At 41.1% G+C, this 24,491-nt stretch overlaps 1 protein-coding gene and 1 non-coding gene across 6 annotated transcripts; one reads left to right on the top strand and one right to left on the bottom strand.

Moving 5' to 3' along the window:
- Positions 1–1,864: 1,864 nt before the first annotated feature.
- NUDT13 (nudix hydrolase 13) lies at positions 1,865–23,797 on the bottom strand. Of its 5 annotated transcripts, XM_023204973.2 has the most exons (10): positions 23,612–23,710; positions 22,225–22,312; positions 19,511–19,602; positions 13,541–13,680; positions 11,399–11,533; positions 9,026–9,132; positions 8,093–8,218; positions 7,827–7,938; positions 6,472–6,626; positions 1,865–2,993 (listed from the first exon to the last, which is right to left on the bottom strand). In XM_023204973.2, exons 3-10 carry the CDS (start codon positions 19,591–19,593, stop codon positions 2,793–2,795), a joined length of 1,059 nt encoding a protein of 352 aa, XP_023060741.1. In that variant the 5' UTR covers positions 19,594–19,602; positions 22,225–22,312; positions 23,612–23,710; the 3' UTR covers positions 1,865–2,792. The 5 variants fall into 5 exon arrangements, 4 of the variants coding, with proteins under 4 accessions (XP_023060741.1, XP_023060740.1, XP_023060742.1 ...); XR_002730130.3 differs by lacking the exon at positions 22,225–22,312 and having other exon boundaries at positions 6,472–6,663; positions 23,612–23,797; XM_023204972.3 differs by lacking the exon at positions 22,225–22,312 and having other exon boundaries at positions 23,612–23,797.
- LOC111538001 lies at positions 7,108–7,235 on the top strand. The gene has a single exon (XR_002730179.1). It is a non-coding gene; the product is annotated as a small nucleolar RNA SNORA11 (small nucleolar RNA).
- Positions 23,798–24,491: the final 694 nt, after the last annotated feature.

Below are 24,491 nucleotides of genomic sequence, written 5' to 3'. Positions count from 1 at the left end.
TCCTAAAATAAATCAAGTATTATCTATATATCATAAAATTCACCATTAAAAGCAAAAAAAAAAGTCTTCTCTACAGAGAGCTCCATATATTGACCATGTTTTTATCATCTAGGTCTCTGGATTCTTCTTTTTTATTGCATGCAGCAGAGAGATGCCCTTACTATATCTTACCCTATCCAAGTAAAAACAATGGAAGTAGTTTCATACTGTTCCCTCTCCAGTGACCAAGGGAGGAATTAGGAGAATGGTGTAGTAGAGTTCTTATTTGAGAACTTAACTATCACAAACTAATAAAAACTAAATATGGCTGGGCATAGTGGTGGGTGCCTGTAATCCCAGCTACTTGGGAGGCTGAGGCAGGAGAATAGCTTGAATCCGGGAGCCGGGGGTTGCAGTGAGCCAAGATTGCACCATTGCACTCCAGCCCAAGAGACAAGAGCGAAACTCTGTCTCAAAAATAAGTAAATAAATAAATACTAAATATACCATACCCCACTCCAATCCTTTCTCTTCCTAGTGTTCACTGAAGTGAACTAAGGAAGAGCGTGTTACACATTGACTAAAGTAACACATCAGATGATATTGTGCAACATTTTAACATTTTAAATAATAATTATTTTAAATATATTTTTATTGTTTGTTTTGAAGCTACATTTCTCATGTTAAAAATGGGGTCCAGAATGCCATCCCAGCTCAACTATGAGAAAAAGGTTTCCCCCCATTGCACTTGTGGTACATTAGGTTTATCTTCATTGAGGATTAAATATTGGGTAGAGAAAGGGCGATAGACAGGCAAAAATATAAATGAAATTTTTTTTTATTCCGGTTACCAGGACTGACTGACTTTCACCTGTCTTTCTATTCTGCATCATGGATCCAGATGAGTTATGTTTATCCTTAGCACCTTCATAATTCATTGCCCACATATATATTCTCAGGTCAGGTAGGCCCTATACCAAAGTTTATTTTATTTATCTGTCATTTTCAGTATCCCAAGCCTGTTCTTTTCTGCCTCAGCTTTCAGATATCCTTGGAGTTCTACAGCAAAGTTCTTTTCCCACTCACTACTGAGAAGCAAAGTTCAATGTTGCAGCTCCTGCTGTTAGCCACTCTCATCTTTTCTTTCCCAAAAACACATTAATCAAAAAACAAACAGTTACTCCATGGTAAGTTTGGGAAACTCATAACCAGGAACTCCACACACTCCCCTTTCTATCAGTATTTTCAGATTGGGGATGTGTACACATGTGCTCACAAACACACCCACATAGAGATAGAAAAGATTGGGAGATGGTAATACACGTGGACCCTGAACTGTTTTCTTCTAACTGCAAGATATGAAGAAATCTCAGAACCTCTCTTTTGTGAGTGCTTTACCCTTCTGCATGCTGGGTTCAGCCCAGGTAAAGGCAAGCTGCCAATCTAACAAGACAATCAAGTCCCATCACATATTATCCCTCAACATTTCCTGATGAAGGAAGGCACTTTGATTTCCCCAAAGCAATGATGGCTGTGGAGAGAGCATTGACCTTTTGAGATCAAAAGGAAATTCAGTGCTTTAACTTTTCTAGTTCTAGAATCTCTTTAGTCCTATGGGACTTTGACGTGTAAATAACCTTAGGGTCTCTGGAGCTTGTGTCTTTAATCACAAATTAGTGCCTAGAATCTTCTGAAGATATGATTATTTCCTCTTTTCAGCAAGACCTCTAACATTTCTCCTGCACATTGCTTCAGTTGTTCCACTGACTTGAAACCTGGACTTAATTGTTTAATTGTCACCAATAGCGATCCTTTCCCCTACCCCCAAATTCTCACCTTGTAAAATTTTCTCAATTCATAGAACAGAAAAAGACGTCAGAACAAAGGTGTGGACATTTATTTTATTTTCCCCAAATAAACTCTTCTCCCTTATGGCATCATATATGAATGATGAGAAATCCCAAATTTAGTTTATTCCATAAAGTTTAAGAAATAGGTCAGGTTTGGCATCTGTTTATCTCCACCAATCCCTTTGTTAAAGTTAATCAACACATTGTGGATGTGCAAATGCCAGCAACTGTTTTATTTAGGACAACAGGCATGGCAAAGCGAGAGTCCTTTCCCTGGGTCACAAACTGAGCATGTGACAGAGCTGAAAACAGCAAAAAAGACGTACTGTCTGGAGTCCCACTGAGATTCTACTACCTCAACAGAGCCTCATGGCATCTGACTTAGTATACAGTACTCTGAGTCATAATGACTTAATTATGACTTTGATTTAACTACCATGTACATGTAACTAGAATGCACCTGTACATGAATTTAAAAATATTATACTGTGCTATTTTTCTTAATTCTGTAAGGGTAACAAGTAACTCAGTAATGACTTGAAACTTGCTATATATTTTCAATACTAAGATAAAAGTTTTAACCAAACTTACAACAGGCACATTTTGGCAGTTAGTGTAAACACAACATTAACAAGCCATATGCCAGAAGATGTTTGTTTCCAAGGCCTTGGAGAAAATGACTGAACAAGGGCCTACATCCAAACTAATGCTTCTGCTTTCCCCCTGAGTTTTGACAGTTGACAGCTCATCAGTTTTCTTCTCACACTGGCTTTTTTGATTGCCCATTGGTAGGAATTTCTTCCATTAACACTGCTGATAGAAGTGTCTTACTGTAGGCTCACCCTCTGCTCTGCGCTTCTGAGGTCCTTCTGTAGCTTGTCTTTTGTCACTTCTCCTTTGTCAACTGATCTCTAGTTTGTCCCTCAGGAATACCAAGGAGCGATCTCAGTTACTTGGTCTGGGCTAAGCAGGCAGGGAAGAACAGGTCTGTTTTTCCACCCACTCCTTAATCAGTTGGTGGGAGATGGCTAACTTAGGGGGCAGCCAGAATGGGAAAGTCCCATTCTGTTGCTGAGTATAGGAGCCCTTTCTCTTCAGGGCTGTGGCTACCTCATCATGACTGAACCAGGCAGCTGTCTCTAATTCTCTCAAGTTCACCTGGATCTGAAAGACATAAAGAAGAAAAGGATGTAAGGTCAGGAGCTACAAAATTTAGAATACTATGGCCAAAGTTCAGAAAATGATTCTAGAACTAAGCAATCTTAGAAGATAATACCTGGGATCTCCAGGTTAGATGAAAGTCAGTTCTAGATACTGCCCAGAAGCAAAAGAGGCATAATTAAGAAATGAGAGTTAAATATATTTTTAACATAGTAAAAAAAAAAAAAAAAAGATAAGATACATTAAATAAATCCTGGAAGTACAAATACTAAAATGTTGAGAGTGGTTAACATTGAGAATAAATTATGAATAATACCTATTTTTCCTTGTGTCTCTATTGATTGTATAAATTTTTCAATTAAAAAAGAACATACAAATATTACTTTTTTATTTATTTATTTTTTGAGATGGAGTTTTGCTCTTTTTGCCCAGGCTGGAGGGCAATGATGTGATCTTGGCTCACTGCAACCTCCGCCTCCCAGGTTCAAATGATTCTCCTGCTTCAGCCTCCCGAATAGTTGGGATTACAGGCACCCACCACCACACCTGGCTAATTTCTTTGTATTTTTAGTAGAGATGGGGTTTCACTTTGTTGGACAGGCTGGTTTAGAACTCCTGACCTCAGGTGATCCATCTGCCTCCCAAAGTGCTGGGATTACAGGCATGAGCCACTGTGCCCAGCCACTCTTTTTTTTTTTTTTTTTTTTTAAGGATAAGGGTTAACGATAGACAAAAGCATAGTCTCATCTTTGCAAGAAGCAAAGTAACATGAACTTCATGCTGAGGAAGCTGAAATAGATTAGATATTCTATAAAAGATTCTATAAAAACCAAAACATACAATAGGCAAACTTTGGCAGGCAGAGACCATCGGTCAGGGATGCTAGAGAAGTGCAAGATGAGATTGGATAAGACAATGTCTAGCCAGGCATGGTGGCTTATGCCCATAATCCCAGCACTTTGGGAGGCCGAGGTGGAAGGATCACCTGAGAGGTCAGGAGTTCGAGACCAGCCTGGCCAACATGGTGGAAACCCGTTTCTAATAAAAATACAAAAATTAGCTAGGCATGCTGGCAGGCACCTGTAATCCTAGCTACTCGGGTGGCTGAGGCAGGAGAATTGCTTGAACCCGGGAGGCAAAGGTTGCACTGAGCTGAGATCGTGCCACTGCACCCCAGCCTGGGCAACAAGAGTGAGACTCTTGTTCCCAGCATCCTAACTGACTTGAGCAGTAAGACCAATCCTGCAGTCAGTCATTAAATGATGCCTGATTGTGTGCCTACTATATGTAAGACACTCTTAAGTCCTGACAATAAAAGATAAATTGTCTCATAAAAACTGTGTTGGGAACATCAGATATCCACATGCAAAAGAATGAAATTGGACCCTTATCTTACACCATATACAAAAACCAACTTAAAATGGATTAAAGACTTAAATGTAAAACTTGAAACAATAAAACTCTTAGAAGAAAACATAAAGGAATAAATTTCTAGACATTAGACTGGGCAGCGGTCTCTTAGATATGACACCAAAAGCGCAGGCAAGAAAAGCAAAGATAGACAAGTAGGGATTCTATCAAACTAAAGCTTCTGCAGAGTCAGGGAATCAATCAACAGAGTGAAGAGACAACCTGCAGAATGGGAGAAAATATTTGCAGACCCTGTATCTAATAAGGAGTTAATATCCAAAATATATAAGGAACTCCTACAACTTAATACCAAAAAATAAATAAGCCAACTTAAAAATGGGCAAAGGATCTAAATAGACATTTCTCCAAAGAAGATATTCAGATGGCCAACAGGTATGTGAAAAGGTGCTCAACATCACTAATCATCAGGGAAATGCAAATGAAAACCTCATACCTTCTTTGATGGCTACTGTTAACTTATACCTTCTTTAATGGCTACTATTAAAAAAGTACAAAGGACAGCAGGTATTGGTAAGGATGTAGAGAAAAGGGAACCCATGTATACTGTTGGGGGGAATGTAAGTTGGTGCACCTACTATGGAAAAAGATATGGAGGTTCCTCAAAAAATTAAAATTGAATGACCCTTTGATCTAGCAACCCACTTCTGGATATATGTCCAAAGGGACTGAAATCTGGATCTTGAAGAGATATCTGCACTCCCATGTTCACTGCAGCATTATTCACAATGGATGAATAGATAAAGAAAATGTGGTATATACATATAATAGAATATTATTTAGCCTTAAAAAGGAAGGAAATCCTGCATTTGCAAATATAGATGGGTCCAAAGGACATGCTAAGTGAAATAAGCCAGACACAGAAAGACAAATATTGTATGATCTCACTTATATGTGGAATCTAAAATAGTCAAACTTATAGAAGCAGAGAGTAGAGTGGTGGTTGCCAGGGGCTGAAGGGAGGGGAAAATGGCGGGGGTGGCCACTGGTCAAAGGGTACAAGGGGTCAGTCATGCAAAATAAGTTTTGAAGATCTGTACACCATAAGGTCTACAATTAATAATACTATATTATATACATAAAAATTTGCTAAGAAAATAGATCTCACATCAAGTGCTTTTACCACAAAATAAAAAAAAAAAGTGGGGTGGGAGAAAAATAAAAGGTGGGAGGACACTTTTGTAGTTGATGAATAAGTTTATGGCATTGATAGTGATGATGGTTTGATAATTTCAAGGGTATATGCTTCTCTGCTGAAGCAGGAGAATCACTTGAACCCAGGAGGTGGAGGTTGCAGTGAGCCGAGATTGTGCCACTCACTGCACTCAGGCTGGGTGACAGAGTAAGACTCAGTCTCAAAAAAAAAGAAAGAAAGAAAGAAATTATCTCATGACTGACATATATGCAAGGGAGAGTGGAGATTATTTGCTTCCTTTACTGGTCTGCAAATTCCTTGAGGGCATAAATCATATTTAATTTAATTAATTTATTTATTTAGTTTTGAGATGCATTCTCGCCGTTGCCTAGGCTGGAGTGCAATGGCTCAATCACAGCTCACTGCAATCTCCACCTCCTGAGTTCAAGCAATTCTCCTGCCTCAGCCTCCCAAGTAGCTGGGACTATAGGCACATGCCACCACGCCCAGCCAATTTTTGTATTTTTAGTTGAGATGAGGTTTCACTATCTTGGCCAGGCTGGTCTTGAACACCTGACCTCGTGATTCACCTACCTCAGCCTCCCAAAGTGCTGGGATTACAGGCATGAGCCACCCGCGCCCGGCCTTAATTTTTGTATTTTCAGTAGAGATGGGGTTTTGCCATGTTGGCCAGGCTGGTCTTGAACTCCTGACCTCAAGTGATCCGCCCACGTCAGCCTCCCAAAGTGTTGGGATTACAGACATGAGCCACCGTGCTCAGCCCTAAATCATATTTTACAAATATTTATATAATCTAGATGATGCTGGACTAGACAAGTGCTTAATAAGTACTTGCTGATGAGCAGATTGGACGAAGCAAAAGAACTATCACAGCATAAGGGAAACATAAGAACTTACTTCTGTTTGCCCTGGTTTCACAGTTGCATGGCAAGCAATCATGAGTGAGCCACTAGGAAAGGGCCAGTGCTGGGATGCACAGTACTGCAGGCTTTCCACCTCCAATCCCACCTCTTCTGCAACTTCTCGATGGATGGTCTCTTCCACACTTTCACCTACAAGCACTCAGATTAATTCAGGACAGCCCTGTAGCTAGAAGGGTGATACAGACAGCCCATTTGAGAAAGGCACACAACACTGGCTCCAAAGTTTCAATGAAATGCTCTTGGGAGTGTCCTAAAACTCCGAGTCATTCTAACAATAAGAATCAGGTCCAGAGCTGTGTGTTGTACCACAGTGCTAAAGCCTGCTAGGTTAGTTATTATAATGCAAAGTAAGGGTGACAGTAGGAGGGACTACTGCCCTCAGCTTTCATAAAATTCCACTTTCCACCATTTGCAAATTTGACCCCAGTAGACTAGAGAAAAAAAACAACCTGTAAATAAATACTGAATTTTAGCTAATGTTATGCCTGCTGAAATAGGAAGAAGTGTACTAATATCTTAAATCTGTGCATCAAAAAATAAGATAGATTAATTAATGGATAGATGAACAGTTTTGTGATAAAGTAAGTGTAGTAAAAATTTATGGAATCTAGGGGTGTGCTCAGAGCAGGGGGCCTAAAGAATGGCTCCTCTGTTTATAACACACCCAACAGGAATCTGGGGTCATTGTGATGAGAGGCACGAAGCTTGTGGCCTCCCTACAAACAAATGCCTACAGGTGAAGAGGAAAAAAATTATAGAATCTGGGTAGTGGGTGTATGGGTGTTCACTGTATAATTCTTTCAACAATCTCCTATGTTTGAAAATTTGCTTAAAAAAACAGTATGGCTCACACCTGTAATCCCAACACATTGGGAGGTCAAGGCAGGCAGGTCACTTGAAGCCAGGAGTTCAGGACTGGCCTAGGCAACACAGCGAGATCCTGTCTCTACAAAAAATTTTAAAAATTAGCCAGGCATAGTAGCCTGCATCTGTAGTCCTAGATATTCAGGAGGCTGAAGTGGGAGGATTGCTTGAGCCCAGAAGGTTCAGGCTGCAATGAGCCATGATTGTGCCACTGCACTCCAGCTTGAACAACAGGGTGAGACTCTGTCTCAAAAAAAAAAGGAAAGGAAAAAATTTTATGTGTGTGTGTGTGTATAATGCCAGAAATTTTATATATATATATATAATGCCAGAAGGCAGTTTTCTTGACATGATAGAAAAGAATGTGCTTGGGAATCCAAACTCCATAGCAACAAGACAGAGAAGATTGTATTAGTAAGATTGCATATCTTCCAGTGTCACCTGTATATCCCCTTAACTCCTTACCTATATCACAAAAACCTGCCAAGGCAGAATACATTCCCTTGGGAAAAGAGCTTTGGCGGGCAAGCAGGCATCGGGTCCCATCTGACACCAGCGTGATCACCACAGGAGCCATCTAGGAAAGGGGAATGGAAACTGAGATGCTGGCACTTGGGGGCCTGCCAATGAGCTAAAGCAGTGTATAACTAAGGAACTGCACAGGCTTTCTTCCCCAGGACAAAGCAGTGCACAGCCTTCTTGGATTACTGTCCTCTTACAGCAATACTTACCTGTGGATAATAGATGATATTATTGGAAGGACACACACGCTTGCTGCCAGCCACATTCTTCTTGGTGGGCTGCCCACTTCTGCTGCAGAACTGATGAGCATCATGCCAGCGGAGAAGAGCTTGAGCCTAGGGACACAAAGATGGGCCTGGTTTCATTTGGAGAGAGTGCAGGGCTCATCTTTAACTGCACTGGGCCTACTATCTGGAACAACTCACAGGGAAATGCCAATCTCTTTCCAGCCCACATAATTTAAATGGTTACTGTTTAAATTTTAGGACAAGTAAACTAACTGAACATATTCCTCTAGCATCAGAAATCTGAATAAAAGAAAGCATATTTTTAAATGTATTATGATTTAAAACATATGAAGTATATAAGGTAATAAAATGAACACCCATGTATTCATGTATTTATTTTAACCAGCTTAAAAATAAAACATTCCCAGTATAGTTGAACATCCTAAAATGTTCTTCTCCCCAGTAAAGTTGGAATTTTTTGCAACTAAAAAAATATTTAGAGGTTTCTTTTTAAATTAAATGCACAATCAAAATACTTTAGCAAGTGAAATCTAAAGCTGTGAGGGCAAGTCATTAAAGCAATGTAAAGTAATTTCTCTTAGGGAAAACATGATGCTGTATATGTCATGCTGTGTGGGTCATTAAAAATGTTTATAAGGCTGTCAGATCCTATTGCCATAGATCTGCATGTCTTTAGGAGACAATGATCTTGACAGTGGTTCTGCCAAAAACAAGGGCAAAAGAAGGGAGAATAAGCAATCTTCCTACAGCACATTGTCCTGCCAGTGTTTGTAGAAAGGACTAGAATCTGCGAAAGAAGAAACCAAACGTCACTGTAGCCTTGGATTTACACATGGATTTACCCACACATACTGCTCTACTAAATTTCCTGCAGAATGAGAAACCAGAATCTACCGTGGACAGCATGGAGGCATCCCTTGCATTGAGTTGAAAGAGAGCCTTTCTCAGCTCAATGAAAGACCCCTTGAGCTCTGTCTCCATTTCAGGTTTGTGTGAGGAGGCTAGAAAATTAGAAAAGATAATGAAATTAAACAATGACAAACTTTGCCCCAGGGTCTGTCTCCAGTCTGTCCTGTTAAAATAGTGTTTCCCAAACTTGCCTCATGAGATTCAGCTGGAGAAAGTAAAATACATCCCGGTTCTCAGCTGGGTGTGGGGGTGTGTGCCTGTAGTCCCAGCTACTCAGGAGGCGGGGGCAGGAGGATGGCTTGAGGCCATTAGGAGTTCCAGGCTACATACAGTGCACTATGATCACACCTGTGAATAGCCACTGCACTCCAGCGAGACCCCATCTCTCAAATTTAAAAAAGGCCAGGCACGGCACTTTGGGAGGCCGAGAAGGGTGAATCACGTGAAGTCAGGAGTTCAAGACCAGCCTGGCCAACATGGTGAAACCCTGTCTGTACTGAAAACACAAAACTTAGCCGGGCTTGGTGGCGGGTGCCTGTAATCCCAGCTACTCGGGAAGCTGAGGCTGGAGAATCACTTGAACCCAGGAGACAGAAGTTGCAGTGAACCGAGATTGCACCATTGCACTCCAGCCTGGGTGACAGCAAAACTCCATCTCAAAATAAATAAATATATACATAAAATTTTTTTAAAAAGCAAGATTCTCAAGCCCCTACCTGGAGATTCTAAAGCAGCTGGCATGGAGTGAGGCCCAGGAATCTCTATTTTTTAACAAGCACCAGGTGATTCTTATATTCAGGCCAGTTTGGGAAACATTAGCACATAGTATGTCTCAAGATCTTCCTCAGGGCAACAAGAACATTTGCATTAGCTTATCCTTGGAAAAGAGATGAAGTGGGACCTCATGGCTCCTATCTGAACCTCATCCCAGCATCACTACATTTATACCTAGACCATTAAAGACAGAAGGAAAGCCTGACAGGAGCCATGAGCCAATAGCAAAGTGGTTCCCAAATGCAGGTCTGTGGACCCAGAGCTACTCTGTGGAAACATTTTTATTCACCTGTATTCATAAAAGAAATAAGAATGATGTCATAAGTTTTTTTAACATTTCTTATGAAATATTGAAATATACAAAATGTGACCGGGCACCGTGGCTCCTGCCTGTAATCCCAGCACTTTGGGAGGCTGAGGCAGGCAAATCACCTGAGGTCAGGAGTTCGAGACCAGCCTGACCAACATGGAGAAATCCAGTCTCAGGCCGGGCGCGGTGGCTCAAGCCTGTAATCCCAGCACTTTGGGAGGCTGAGACGGGTGGATCACAAGGTCAGGAGATCGAGACCATTCTGGCTAACACGGTGAAACCCCGTCTCTACCAAAAAATACAAAAAAAAAAAAAAAAACACTAGCAGGGCAAGCTGGCGGGCGCCTGTAGTCCCAGCTACTCGGGAGGCTGAGGCAGGAGAATGGCGTAAACCGGGGAGGCGGAGCTTGCAGTGAGCTGAGATCCGGCCATTGCACTCCAGCCCGGGCGACAGAGCGAGACTCCGTCTCCAAAAAAAAAAAAAAAAAAAAGAAAGAAATCCAGTCTCTACTAAAAATACAAAACTAGCCAGGCGTGATGGCAAATGCCTGTAATCCCAGCTACTAGGGAGGCCGAGGCAGGAGAATCGCTTGAACCCAGGAGGTAGAGGTTGTGGTGAGCCGAGATTGCGCCATTGCACTCCAGCCTGGGCAACAAGAGTGAAACTCCACCTCAAAAAAAAATATATATATATATATATATATACACACAAAATGTATAGGCCAGGTGTGGTGGCTCATACCTATAATCTTAGCACTTTGGGAGGCCAAGAGGGAGGATTGCTTGTGCCCAGGAGTTTGAGAACAGCCTGAGCAACATAAGGAGACCCCCATCTCTATTTTAAAAAGATTAAAAATTAGCCAGGCATGGTAGTACATGCCTATGGTCCCACCTACTCAGGAGGCTGAGGTAGGAGCATTACTTGAGCCCAGGGGGTCAAGGCTGCAGTGAGTTGTGATTGTACCACTGCACTCCAGCCTGGGCGACAGCAAGACATTGTCTCAATAAATAAAATAAATAAAATGTATAATGGTACAGAGACTAATACCATAAACATTCGTGTACCCATCACCTAACGTAGAAGGCATTAAAATATCCTTTATTTTCATTTAAATGATGATAGCAGATGACAGTATTTTTAATGTCCTTTTTTAAAAAATAGAAAGTTGATAACCTTTCATATTCCCCAAATTTTCCTTTAAATTTTACCATTATGTGAAATCTCAAATTCTGAAGACCACTGGGAAGTACCCATTAGGAATAATGTTATGTACCACTTATGGAAAAGGAGCTATCCAGACCTAGATCCAGAGCAAACCATGCCTCCTGCTGCTCAGAGCATCCAATCAACACAGAATCTTCTATTCTTTGTGCATCCTGTCCAAATTTACCCAGGAGCCTTTCCAACTCTAAGAAACAGAAGGGAGAAAAGCAAAACACAAAGGTTTCTATTAAATCACTACAGCCATGTTAGACTCAGGGAAAATCGTCTACTTCAGCTTAAAGCAGGTATACTTGGCTTCCAGCTGCAACTAATTAGCTATGTAACCTTGGTCTAACCATTTAACCTTTCCAGGCCTGTTTTCTCCTTAGCAATCTGAGGACTTTAGACCAAAGAAGGAATTCTTGTATAACATTGTATTACTCTATGACTGTATTAAGAAAGGAAAATATCCCCTAGATAGTAAGATGCATGATAGTTAACTTATTAAGTCATTGAAAAAAAAATAAGTGTCACACTTAAAATGGTAGAGACCAAGGCTGGGGGGCAGGGAGGATTGCTTGAAGCCAGGAGTTTGAGACCAGCCTGGGCAACACAGCAAGACCTTGTCTCTACAAAAAATAAAATCAGCTGGGTGCAGTGAAGTGCACACCTGTAGTTCCAAAAACTTGGGAGGCAGAGGTGGGAGGATCTCTTGAGCCCAGGAGTTCAAGGCTGCAGTTAAAGACCAATCCAGTTCTGTAATTAACCTCCAGAATGTGCTACTTTTGTGGACCAAAGTAGAGTAAAATACTCATCTGAGATGGCAATCTCTAAGAGATGAGTGCTGTGTAGGGAGAAATCCTATACACTTGTTCATGACGGACTCATATTTATTTGTTCATAATACAACATAACACAAAAAAAAATCATGATACAACATAAACATTGCTAAATCTCTAAATAATGTATAGTGCCTTCTGATGGAGTCCTCAGATTCTTCTGCACCGCTAGAAACTACCTATCCAAGTGCTCTAACTTCTGACCTATGGGGGAAATTCACTGGCAATACAGAAATTAGTCAGTATATAGTGACTCATATAAAACTGAAAGTTCACATTTTGTTTTCTGTCTTTGAGACACCACCAGGCTCGACTAATTTTTTGTTCCTGGGTAGAGATGGGGTCTCACTATGTTGCCCAGGCTGGTTTTGAACTCCTGGGCTCAAGCAATCCACTGACCTTAGCCTCCCAAAGTGCTGGGATTACAGGCATGAGCCACCCAACCCAGCCAAAGTTTGCATTTTGAATGACAAATCCCAGTGGCTTAGATATCTTTAGTTATATATGCTAAAAGAGTTCTAGAAGCAAATTTATTTTAATTCACTTTTAATCTTGACCCTTCTAATAAAAATGAAGTTATGATGGAACTCTTTTTTTTTTTTGAGACGGAGTCTCGCTCTGTCACCCAGGCTGGAGTGCAGTGGCACGATCTCGGCTCACTGCAAGCTCCGCCTCCCAGGTTCATGCCATTCTCCTGCCTCAGCCCCCCGAGTAGCTGGGACTACAGGTGCTCGCCACCACGTCCAGCTAATTTTTTTGTAATTTTTAGTAGAGACTTGTTAGCCAGGTTGGTCTCAATGTCTTGACCTTGTGATCCTCCTGCCTCAGCCTCCCAAAGTGCTGGGATTACAAGTGTGAGTCACCTTGCCCGGCCATGATAGAACTCTTAATTAGCATAACAGTGTATACCTCAGTGGAGGCTGGAATTCACTGCTCTAAGGCAAAGATGGGCAAACTTTCTGGAAAGAGATACTAAATATTTTAGGCTTTGTGAGTCATACAGTCTCTGTCACAACTCTGCATTGTAGTGCAAAAGTAGCTATAGACAATATGTCAATGAATGAGTATGGCTATGTTCCAATAAAAATTAATTTACAAAACAGGTAGCAGGTACAATTTGGACAGCAGTTTTACCAACCCCTGGTTTAAGGCATTAGTGGTTCATTTCATCACCAAATAATATTTGACTGGACAACTAGAGTTCATAAAATAAATTATTAGTTGGCAGAAGCAGTTATACAAGCATGAGACTCAAAAGCTTTTTGAAAAATCTAGACTCCAAAGTTCAAGGATCTTTCTTAGAATTCATTATAGGCTGAATTCTGCTCAGTGGCCACAGGCTGGTCAACACCACTGGTCCACCCTGGACTTACCTAACAGGCTATGTCGGGGGGCCAGGTATTGATGTGCTGAAGTCTGAAGCAGAGGAGCCAGACCATGAAAGAGGTAAAACGCTCCTGTTTGCTGGGCTTTTTTACATGCATCATCATCTTCCTTCAGTTCAAATAAATACCTGTATTTGGGAAACAAACCATTACAAAACCACCCTTAGTTACCTGTATAGCGTTCATCTTTGAGAATGCTGCCGCTGCATCCCTCTCCTACCATGGTTATTTCCCTTTATTTATTTACAACCTAATTTGCTCCAAAAAGGGTTTGAGGTGGCTATAGGTAATCATTCATTCCCTCCTTTGTCTTACTGTGTACCTCACCCATACTTCTGTGGTTGCACTATTGGTTTATTTGTTCATTTGTCTGTCTCCTCTGGAGAGACTATGATCTCCTTAAGGGGAATGTATGCTTTACTCAGCTCTGTATCTCTGTAGTTAGCATATTGAATGGCTCGATTCAATAAATATTTATTGAATTGAACTTCAAGGGTAATAAATATTTACTGAATTGAACTTCAAGGTACTCTGCCAATATTACACTGTGAGGCAAGAATTTACATGAGTGGAGTGAAAGGAAAACAAGTACAGTGATAAAACATCAACCACAAAATACCTAGAGATGGGAACAGACTTTTTCACAGCAGACAAAGAGTAAACACTGTATCTTCAGTGACCCTCATTCAATCTAGGGAAGATAAAGAACAAATTTTACCTTCAATGTACCCTTACTTCAAACATCTAGATCTCAAAGTAGATACCATTAACTCCTTATCTCTAGCAAAGGGAGCACCTGGCCGGGCGTGGTGGCTCATGCCTGTAATCCCAGCACTTTGGGAGGCCAAGGCAGGTGGATCACGAAGTCAGGAGTTCAAGACCAGCCTGGCCAATATGGTGAAACCCTGTCTCTACTAAAAATACAATAATTAGCTGGGCATGGTGGCATGTGCCTGTAGTCCCAGCTACTCAGGAGGCTAAGGCAGAAGAATCGTTTGAACCTGGGAGGCGAAGGTTTCAGTGAGCAGAGATCGCGCCACTGCACTCCAGCCTGGGTGACAGAGCAAGACTCCGTCTCAAAAAAAAAAAAAAAGACAAAGGGAGCACTGATGAAACCTATACTTAACCTATTTAATAAGGATAGTATTCTCATTTTCTTTCTTCTTTGAGACAGAGTCTCACTCTTTCACCCAGGCTGGCGTGCAGTGGCATGATCTCGGCTGACTGCAGCTTCTGCCTCCCAGGTTCAGCCAATTCTCATGCCTCAGCCTCCCGAGTACCTGGGATTACAGGCATGCTCCAGCATGCCCAGCTAATTTTTGTATTTTAGTAGAGATGGGGTTTCATCATGTTGGCCAGGCTGGTTTCGAACTCCTGACCTCAAGTGATCTGCCCTCGGCCTCCCAGAGTGCTGGGATTTACAGGTGTGTGCCACCGTGCCCAGCCATAGTATTTTCAGTAGCCAAAATGAAAATGTAGAAAAAGGGAATACCCTCCTATTCTTGGTTTCTCAAGGCTTTTCCAGTACCTTCATTACAGGTGGGCTGAGTCTCTCCCTTCAAATCCTTATGATCAGCAGGGACAGAATGCAGATTCCCCTGGGGCCTTGGGGTTAGCCATTTTTGACTGTCAAAAACCCTAAAACAGACGCTTAGGTAAAAACTGGCTTCTTTTGTCAAGTTGGAAAAATAGTTTGCAGATATTTCCTGTGGGATCTGAGAACTCTTGTAATACCAGTAGGCAGAGCTGGCTCAACATGAAAATAAAAAGCAAAAAGATAAATGCACCCAGTGGTATCTTTCAGAATCTATTCTGACTGTGATAAAAGGGGTTACAATGAGCTCTTTATAAATAGAAGACAAAAGAAACCTCATCTTTTAAGACTTGTGATATTTTTAAACTTACTATGAGTCACTGTAGCCTCCTGGGGCAAAGACTCAATGCATGTCAAAGGAGAGACATGTGTCACTCAGAAGTTACCAAATATAAACAATAGAACAAACACTGCTGCCGTCGTAAAAGAACAGAAAGAGTGGTACAACCTGTACTTGCCCTAATGACCCTAAAAAGCAAAACACCTACAAAATCACCCAGGTTAAGGTCTTAGACCCAAGGCCTTACTGGAACTGGAACTGAGATCCAAAAGTTCCTTACACTCCTCTGGATCAGGAACTCTTATTTTCAAAAATTTATTTTCCCTTTTCAGTTATAATAGCATGGAAATTGCTATGATGATCAAAGCTGAAAATATTTAGATTATTTTAAAACAAAGTTTTCCCTTATTTTAACAGTAAAAAATAGTCAGTCTTTAATAATCAGAATATACAATTGTCAATTTTTTTAAAAGGAAATCATCAAAATCCCACCACTCAGGGATAATCACTGTTTACACCTTGGAATTCTCTAAGTGATTAATATTATATATCAATACATATATATTTAGAATCCATCAAACCTACTAATTTGTAGCCTTTTTTCTTAAACATACGTAAACATTTTCACATCATATTCTTTATTGATAGACTTTTATTCTTTTCTCTTTTTTTGTTTTGAGACAGAATTTTGCTCTTGTTTTCCAGGCTGGAGTGCAGTGGCGCAATCTTGGCTCACTGCAAATTCTGCCTCCCGGGTTCAAGTGATTCCCTTGCCTCAGCCTCCCAAGTAGCTGGGATTACAGGTGTCCGCCACCACACCTAGCTAATTTTTGTATTTTTAGTAGAGACGGGGTTTTGCTATGTTGGCCAGGCTGGTCTTGAACTCCTGACCTCAGGTGATCCACCCATTTTGGCCTCCAAAGTGCTGGGATTACAGGTGTGAGCTACCATGCCTGGCCTCATTATTTTTATTCATTCTTAAATAGATTTATTTAATCACTTTAACATACTTAAATTTTAGACTCTATTCAATAATCATGTTACTATTCTTGGCTGGGCGCTGTGGCATACTCCTGTAATCCCAGCACTTTGGGAGGCCAAGGCGGGTGGATCACAAGGTCAAGAGATCGAGACCATCCTGGCCAACATGGTGAAACCCCGTCTCAACTAAAAATACAAAAATTAGCTGGGTGTGGTGGCGTGCATCTGTAGTCCCAGCTACTTGGGAGGTTGAGGCAGGAGAATCACTTCAACTGGTGAGACGGAGGTTGCAGTGAGCCGAGATCACGTCACTGCAGTCCAGCCTGGCAACAGAACAAGACTCCATCTCAAAAGAAGAAGAAGAAAAAAATTCTTGTAGTTTGTTAAAGGAGTACAAGCAACCTAAACATCCAACAATATCTGAAACAAGTGTCACAGTTTTGTTGTTTGTTCACCCTTGTTCATGTAGGATTTTACGCTTATGTGCTTCTAATTTTTTTTTTTCGAGACACTCTATCACGCAGGCTGGAGTGCAGTGACACGATCTCGGCTCATTGCAACCTCCACCTCCCAGGTTCAAGTGACTCTCCCACCTCAGCCTCCTGAGTAGCTGTGACTACAGGTGCACGCCACCATGCCTGGCTAATTTTTCTATTTTTAGTAGAGATAGGGTTTCACCATGTTGGCCAACCTGGTCTCAAATTCCTGACCTCAAGTGATCTACCCACCTTGGCTTCCCAAAGTGGTGGGATTACAGGTGTGAGCCACTGCACCCAGCCTTTATATGCCTCTAAATTTTGGACTGGGCACTCATGCTTGGTAGGGCTTTATATGTAGGAATCACTGGTTGTGAGTATATACTTCCTAAGGAGTTTTATATTTGTGTTTACATGGTGCCCCAGGGGTATTTTCAGTCCAAGGTTACTACTTAAATTAATTTATTAGGCTGGGCATGGTGGCTCACGCCTATAATCCCAGCACTTTGGGAGGTAGAGGCAGGAGGATTGCTTGAGTGCAGGAGTTGAAGATTAGCCTGGGCAACATAGCAAGACCCTAGCTTACAAACAATAAAAAAAATATTAGCCGGGTGTAGTGGCTCACGCCTGTAATCCCAGCACTTTGGGAGGCCGAGGCAGGCAGATCACGAGGTCAGGAGATTGAGACCATCCTGGCTAACATGGTGAAACCCTATCTCTACTAAAAATACAAAAAATTAGCCGGGCGTGCTGGTGGGCACCTGTAGTCCCAGCTACTCGGGAGGCTGAGGTAGGAGAATGGTGTGAACCCAGGAGACGGAGCTTGCAGTGAGCCGAGATCGCGCCACTGTACTCCAGCTTGGGCGACAGAGCAAGACTCTGCCTCAAAAAAAAAATATATATATACACCTCAAAAAATAAAAAAAATATATATATATTAGCCAGGCATGGTGGTGCACAAGTAGCTATGCATGTGATCCTAGCTACTTGGTGGGAGAATTGATTCAGCCTGGGAGGTTGAGGCTGCAGTGAGCTATGATCATACCACTGCACTCTAGCCTGTGTGACAGAGCAAGATCCTGTCTCAAAAAGAAAAAAAAAATTATTTCTTAGGTTAAGGGTTCTAGGACCACACCACACAGATAGTATAAATTTAACCCCCAAAACTGTATGAAAGCAGTCTAGTGATTTCAAATTCACAGATTTCTAATTTCTCCAGGCTGAGACAAAAAAGTCTTTATCATCTTTATGTGCTATTGTAGATTTTTATTTCCTACTCTACCTTTCACTGAAGTTTAGTTCTTGGGGAGAGGGGGTGGGGTTATCTACCTTATTTACAGGAAACTTCATGAAATATTATTCAATAGTTTTTCTCATCTGAAGTGACAGGTGTAGAACAATATAGTTTTAACGTGTTTATTATTCTATTATAGTACCTTAATTTACTTAATTTCTCCCTTACTGTTCATTCATTCAACAGTACTTTAGTGCCTACCATGTGCCAGGCACTGTTTTATGAAGTAGGGGTACCACGGTGGAAAGACAAAGTCTGATCTTAATAGAACTTATATTCAAGTGTGTGAGATATTTTAGATATCATTGGATATTTAGTTTAAAATTTTTTGGCCAGGTGTGGTGGCTCACGCCTGTAATCCCAACACTTTGGGAGGTCAAGGCAGGTGGATTGCCAGAGTTTAGGAGTTCAGACCAGCATGGACAACATGGCAAAACCCTCTCTCTACACAAAGATACAAAAATTAGCCAGGCTTGGTGGCATGTGCCTGTAGTTCCAGCTACTTGGGGTTTGAGGTGGGAGGATCACTTGACCCCAGGAGATCAAGGCTGCAGTGAGCCAAGATTGTACCACTGCACTTCAGCCTGACAGAGTGAGACTCCATCTCTAAAAAAATTGAAAAAATACTTTTTTTATGTTTACTGGTTTATTATAAAGGATATTACAAAGGATACAAATAAAGAGATGCATTTAGGCCAGGTATGTGGGGGGAGGGTGTGGAGCTTCCATGCCTCCCTGGGTGTGCCACCCTCCAGGAACTTCCATGTGTTCAGCTATCCAGAGGCTCTCTGAACCCTGTCCTTTTGGGTTTTTATGGAGGCTTCATTACATAGGCACGATTGACAACCATGTAGAAATGTGATTGGACAAAATGGTTATGATTTCATACTAACAGACTGACCGGAAACGCAGCAATGTCTGTCTGTTCAGGTTCTCCTTGGCCTCTCTGTGCAGCCTTACTTCCTCCAGAGTATGGGGCACAACCCTCTCTGGAATTAGGGTCTTTGGACCCACAATCAGATTAGAGTCCTGCCATGGGCAGGTAAAAGGAGGACAGGAGAAGGTACAAGAGATTTTGTTTCCTGAGGCCTGCTCCTGAGGTCTAAAGTGCCCCACATTATAACAAAAGACTGTAATAAGGGCCATAGGAATTATGAGCCAGAAAAAACAGATGAATATATATATACACACACACACATACAACACACAAATATAATAATATATAATGTATATATAATAATCATAAACCTAATTATATATGTAAAAATCATAATATCACAATAATTTAATGGGCCATACAGAATAATCAAAGCTCAGGTTGGCTAAAACTCACCGTGTCTTAGTAACATAGGTTGACAGCGGTCTATAGCACCAAAAAAATTTTCTCCTGCAAGCTATTCCACAATACAGGAACATTGTCGGGTCCTTAGGAAAAAAAAACAGGAGTTTAAAAAAAAGTCATAATATGAAATTTAAAGTAATTAATTGCCAAGAGGGTTATATTTTAAGCCAGGATGGGATCACTTTGTAATATTAAGGAAAGACAAACTCAGTAGGAGTCAGGTGATCTTGTTTCTAAATTGCATTTCTACCCCCAAGTAGCTATGGGATCTCAGCATTTCAGTACTTCTTTCATCATCTAAAAAACTGAAACCTGTTCTACCCACCTAGAATAAGAATGAAGTAGAAGGAATCCTGTAGATAAGAATATATATGGCTGGGCACAGTGGCTCACTTCTGTAATCCCAGCACTTTGGGAGGCCAAGGTGGGTAGATCACGAGGTCAGGGGTTCGAGACCAGCCTGACCAACATGGTGAAACCCCCGTCTCTACTAAAAATACAAAAATTAGCTGGGCGTGGTGGCAGGCGCCTGTCATCCCAGCTACTCAGGAGGCTAAGGCAGGAGAATTGCTTGAACCTGGGAGGCGGAGGTTGCAGTGAGCTGGGATAGCGCCACTGCCCTCCAGCCTGGGCGACAGAGCAAGACTCCGTCTCAAAAAAAAAAGAAAAGATAAGAATATAAAAAGTCACAGCATTAGGAAATTTTTTCAGAAGGCAGCTATGCAAATTCACATAGATCCAAGATATTTTCTATTTTTCTGTAGCTCATTGGGAAAGAAAAAAAAAATGAACTAAAGAATCCATTCTGGCAGAGATGATCCCTTTAAATTGTGTATCAGTATTTTATTCCTCATGAAAAGTACCTTTCACATTGGCAGTAAAAAAAGTCAAGAATTCATTACAGTTAAATAACCAACCACCCTTTTCACTGTGTCTGAGGAAAGCAAGCTTTGACACTAAATGACTGAAGAACATCTAAAATTTAGTCCTAGTTCTTGGTTGCATAATTATGAATCACTGATGATGAATCCTTGGATAGTTTTGGCTACAATCTATGTCCTAGCCATGAGTAAAATATATTTAGCAAATGACATTCAACAAAGTATTTATTGAGTACTGACTTTATTCAGGGTCCCCTAAAGAACACAAAAATATAAAGGATGGAAATCCCTGCCTTCAAGGAACTCTAGCAGGAGAGAGAAAACAAATAGATAGCCAGCTTTCGCAGAAGGCAGTATGCAATATGTGGGTTGCAAAGCACTCCAGGAGGTTGTTAAAAGTATTATTCCTACTTTAATAACCCCAAAACTAGTGTGATATACTAGAAAAAATGTATTTGAAGTCATTATTTCTGGCTCATACACCACTCAGAATGTAAACTTGTATGATATTTTTACAGGTTGATTTGGAAATATCTATTAAAGTGTCAAATCATAAGCCTTTTTCCTCAGCTATTCCATGTTTAGGAAATTTACCCTAGGAAGGAAAGGATATGTACAAGAATGTTAACTGAAAATTATGATAAAATGGATTAATACGTGACTTAACAAATAGAAGGGCTGGGTGCGGTCCCTCACGCCTGTAATCCCAGCACTTTGGGAGGCCGAGGCGGGCAGATCACCTGAGGTCAGGAGTTCAAGACCAGCCTGACCAACATGGAGAAACCCCGTCTCTACTAAAAATACAAAATTAGCCAGGCATGGTGGCACATGCCTGTAATCCCAGCTGCTCGGGAGGCTGAGGCAGGAGAATTGCTTGAACCTAGAAGGCAGAGGTTGCAGTGAGTCAAGATCGTGCCATTGCACTCCAGCCTGGACAACAAAAGCAAAACATCGTCTCAAAAAAAAAAAAAAAAAAAGAAAAAGAAAAAGAACAAATAGAAAATAATATAACAGTGAAAAAAATATATATAGTAACAGGGAGAGATACTTACAATATATTATTAAGTAAACAAAAAAAGCAAGGAGGACTTGGAGGAGATACTAGTCAAAGTGTACAAAGTTTCAGTGAGGATGAATAAATTCTGGATATCTATTGTGCTGGTGTGGTAACTATAGTTCATAATGTATTGTATACTTGGAAATTACTAAGAAAGTAGATATTAAATATTCTCAACACAAAAAAAAGTGAGGTGATAGATATATTAATTTGCCAGATTTAATCATTTCACAATGTATACCTGTATCAAAATATCACATTGTAAACTATAAATATATACATTTTTTGGTCAATTATACCTTAATAAAGCTGGAGAAAAAACAAGAACAGTTGGTTAACATGACCTAATTAATTTATATAGAAAAGGACACAGACATACCAATATACATAAATTGTATGTATTTAATTATATTTTTCTTTCTTTTCTTTTTTTTTTTTTTTTGAGACCAAGTTTCGCTCTTGTTGCCCAGGCTGGAGTGCAATGGCACAATCTCGGCTCACCGCAACCTCCACCTCCCAGGTTCAAGTGATTCTCCTGCCTCAGCCTCCCAAGTAGCTGGGATTACAGGCATGCGCCACCATGCCCAGCTAATTTTGTAATTTTTTAGTAGAGACGCGGTTTCTCCATGTTGGTCAGGCTAGTCTCGAACTCCTGACCTCAGGTGATCTGCCTGCCTCGGCCTCCCAATGTGCTGGGATTACAGGCATGAGCCACCACCCCTGGCCTTATTTATATTTTTCAAATGACTAGAAGTATACATACTAACCTGTTAAGAGTGACTAATTTGGGGGAGTGGGATGACAGTAAAGATTGAAAAAGGTGCCGGTAATTTTTGCTTTATTCATTTTTCTGTACTGAAAAAAAAAAAAAAAAAAGCCATGTGTACTTACTCCTTTTAAGACAAAAGAAAAGCCTAATAAAATAGTAGTTCCTGAGACTAACTGGTTAATGAGGCTACCTCCCATGCCACTGTTCCCCAAAACACCTCACCATATTCCGTGAGCCAAAGGGAATTCATTTGGTGAGTTTCTTGGACCCTGGGAACTGTTGCCAGATGTTTTGCCTAGTTTCTGCTACTAAATTAAGCTTAGCCAGTTGTAGATTATCATGGCCTGCTGATTCATGAGCTGATGGTCACAGAGCTATTTATGTTTTTAAAAGTACAATGTTTGATAGAGATGAAAGGTAACAGCAGTCTTACCCAACTACTAAATGATGAGGCAAGGTGCTTTAACATTAATAGTTTCTCTGAACCCCCCATAACAAATGATTCACACATGTTTCTTATCCTGTTCATCTTTCCAGAAGAAAGATTAATTAAGCAGTAAGAGCGTGACAAAAAAGCTCATCTTGAATCTAGTGGTTACTTCCACTGAGAAGAAGCCAGGTTCCCTAATATTTAAGAGAGCTCTTTTAGGCCGGGCGCGGTGGCTCACGCCTGTAATCCCAGCACTTTTGAGAGGCCGAGGCGGGCGGATCACGAAGTCAGGGAATCGAAACCATCCTGGCTAACACGGTGAAACCCCGTCTCTGTTAAAAACACAAAAAAATTAGCCGGGCGTGGTGGCGGGCGCCTGTAGTCCCAGCTACTCGGGAGGCTGAGGCAGGAGAATGGCGTGAACCCGGGAAGCAGAGCTTGCAGTGAGCGGAGATCGCCTCACTGCACTCCAGTCTAGGCTACCGAGTGAGACTCCGCCTCAAAAAAAAAAAAAAAAAAAAGAGCTCTTTTTAGAGTCCATTTCTCCACGACTGTGGACCTCCGTAGGATGGGGAAATATGGAGAACTGAGGAACCACAGGAAAACAACTTTGAAGGTCTCACTGACCTGCTTTATAGTTTGCTTTCTAAAGAATATTTTTTCCTCCCTTTAAAAAAAAATAAAAATTAAGGCACAATGTGAGAAGTTAGCAAGTTTCATTTTTAAATGACTCTCCAAAAAAGTATCAGAAAATGATTAGCTGTGGTTACTGAGGTAGCTCCACACTTATGAGGCAAAACTATGGTTATATCCGTGGTTTCTGCAAAAAGGAAGAGATTAAGCTAACATGCTAAAATGCTGTGACCACGACCTTTTTTCAAGTTCTGATCATGCCTCCCTGTGAAGTCCTTCCTGCACTTAGAAGCTGAGCAGGTTTCTTTTTCACTGTACTCACTCTGAATTCTTTTCGGGGCACCTTCCTACTCCTCAGGAATCAGCACAAAGGAGGAAACCAAATGTTCACGTTCAACGGCTTCCGTTCCCCAGAGGGACCATTGCAGCTTCTGCCACACTTCCCAGAATCCTCGTAGGTATGCACTCTGGGAATTGTAGTTCAGTTCCCAGGCATGCCGCCGGGTTCTCCAACTGCATGTTAACCATGATTGTCAAAAGCATGAACATCTAAGATCTTATTACCAAGAGAACTACTGTATCCTTGGAGAAAGTAAACTAGTATTAGATCCGTTTTTTAATTAAAAAAAGAGAAAGTCATTAAGTCCACCCTCGTACACAGAAGGCATATATTATGAGGCTGGAGAGAGGATGAAGTAGGGGTGGGAATCAAATACCTCTCAACCTTAGTATATCTCTAGTTCTCTCTCTGCACACTTTAGAACTAGCTCTAAAATTTCATAAAGTTCTTCCAAGTTAAAAGGATGGTACTCTGTATAGGTATGGATAGATATGTTTGAATTTATGGTAGGATTCATTTCTTGATCAGAGGAAGAGCATTCAATTTGACCGGAAGCAGTCTCCTAGCAGTGTGTCCGGAACTGGTTCCTTCTGGTGTGATCTTGGTCTGGCTGACTTCAAGAATGAAGCTGCAGAGCTTTGTGGTGAGTGTTACAGCTCTTAAATGTGGCACGGACCCAAAGAGTGAGCAGCAGCAAGATTTATTGTGAAGAGCGACAGAACAAAGTTTCCACAGCGTGGAAGGGGACCTGAGCAGGTTGCCACTGCTGTCTGGGGTGCAGCTATTATTCCCTTATTTGTCCCTGCCCACATCCTGCTGAGTGGTCCATTTTACAGAGTACTGATTGGTCCATTTTACAGAG

The sequence above is a fragment of the Piliocolobus tephrosceles genome, chromosome 9 (genome assembly GCF_002776525.5).
Source record: "Piliocolobus tephrosceles isolate RC106 chromosome 9, ASM277652v3, whole genome shotgun sequence".
Lineage (NCBI taxonomy): Eukaryota > Metazoa > Chordata > Mammalia > Primates > Cercopithecidae > Piliocolobus > Piliocolobus tephrosceles.
The sequence above is the reverse complement of the archived record's forward strand: the minus strand, read 5'-3'. Positions and strand labels throughout refer to the sequence as shown.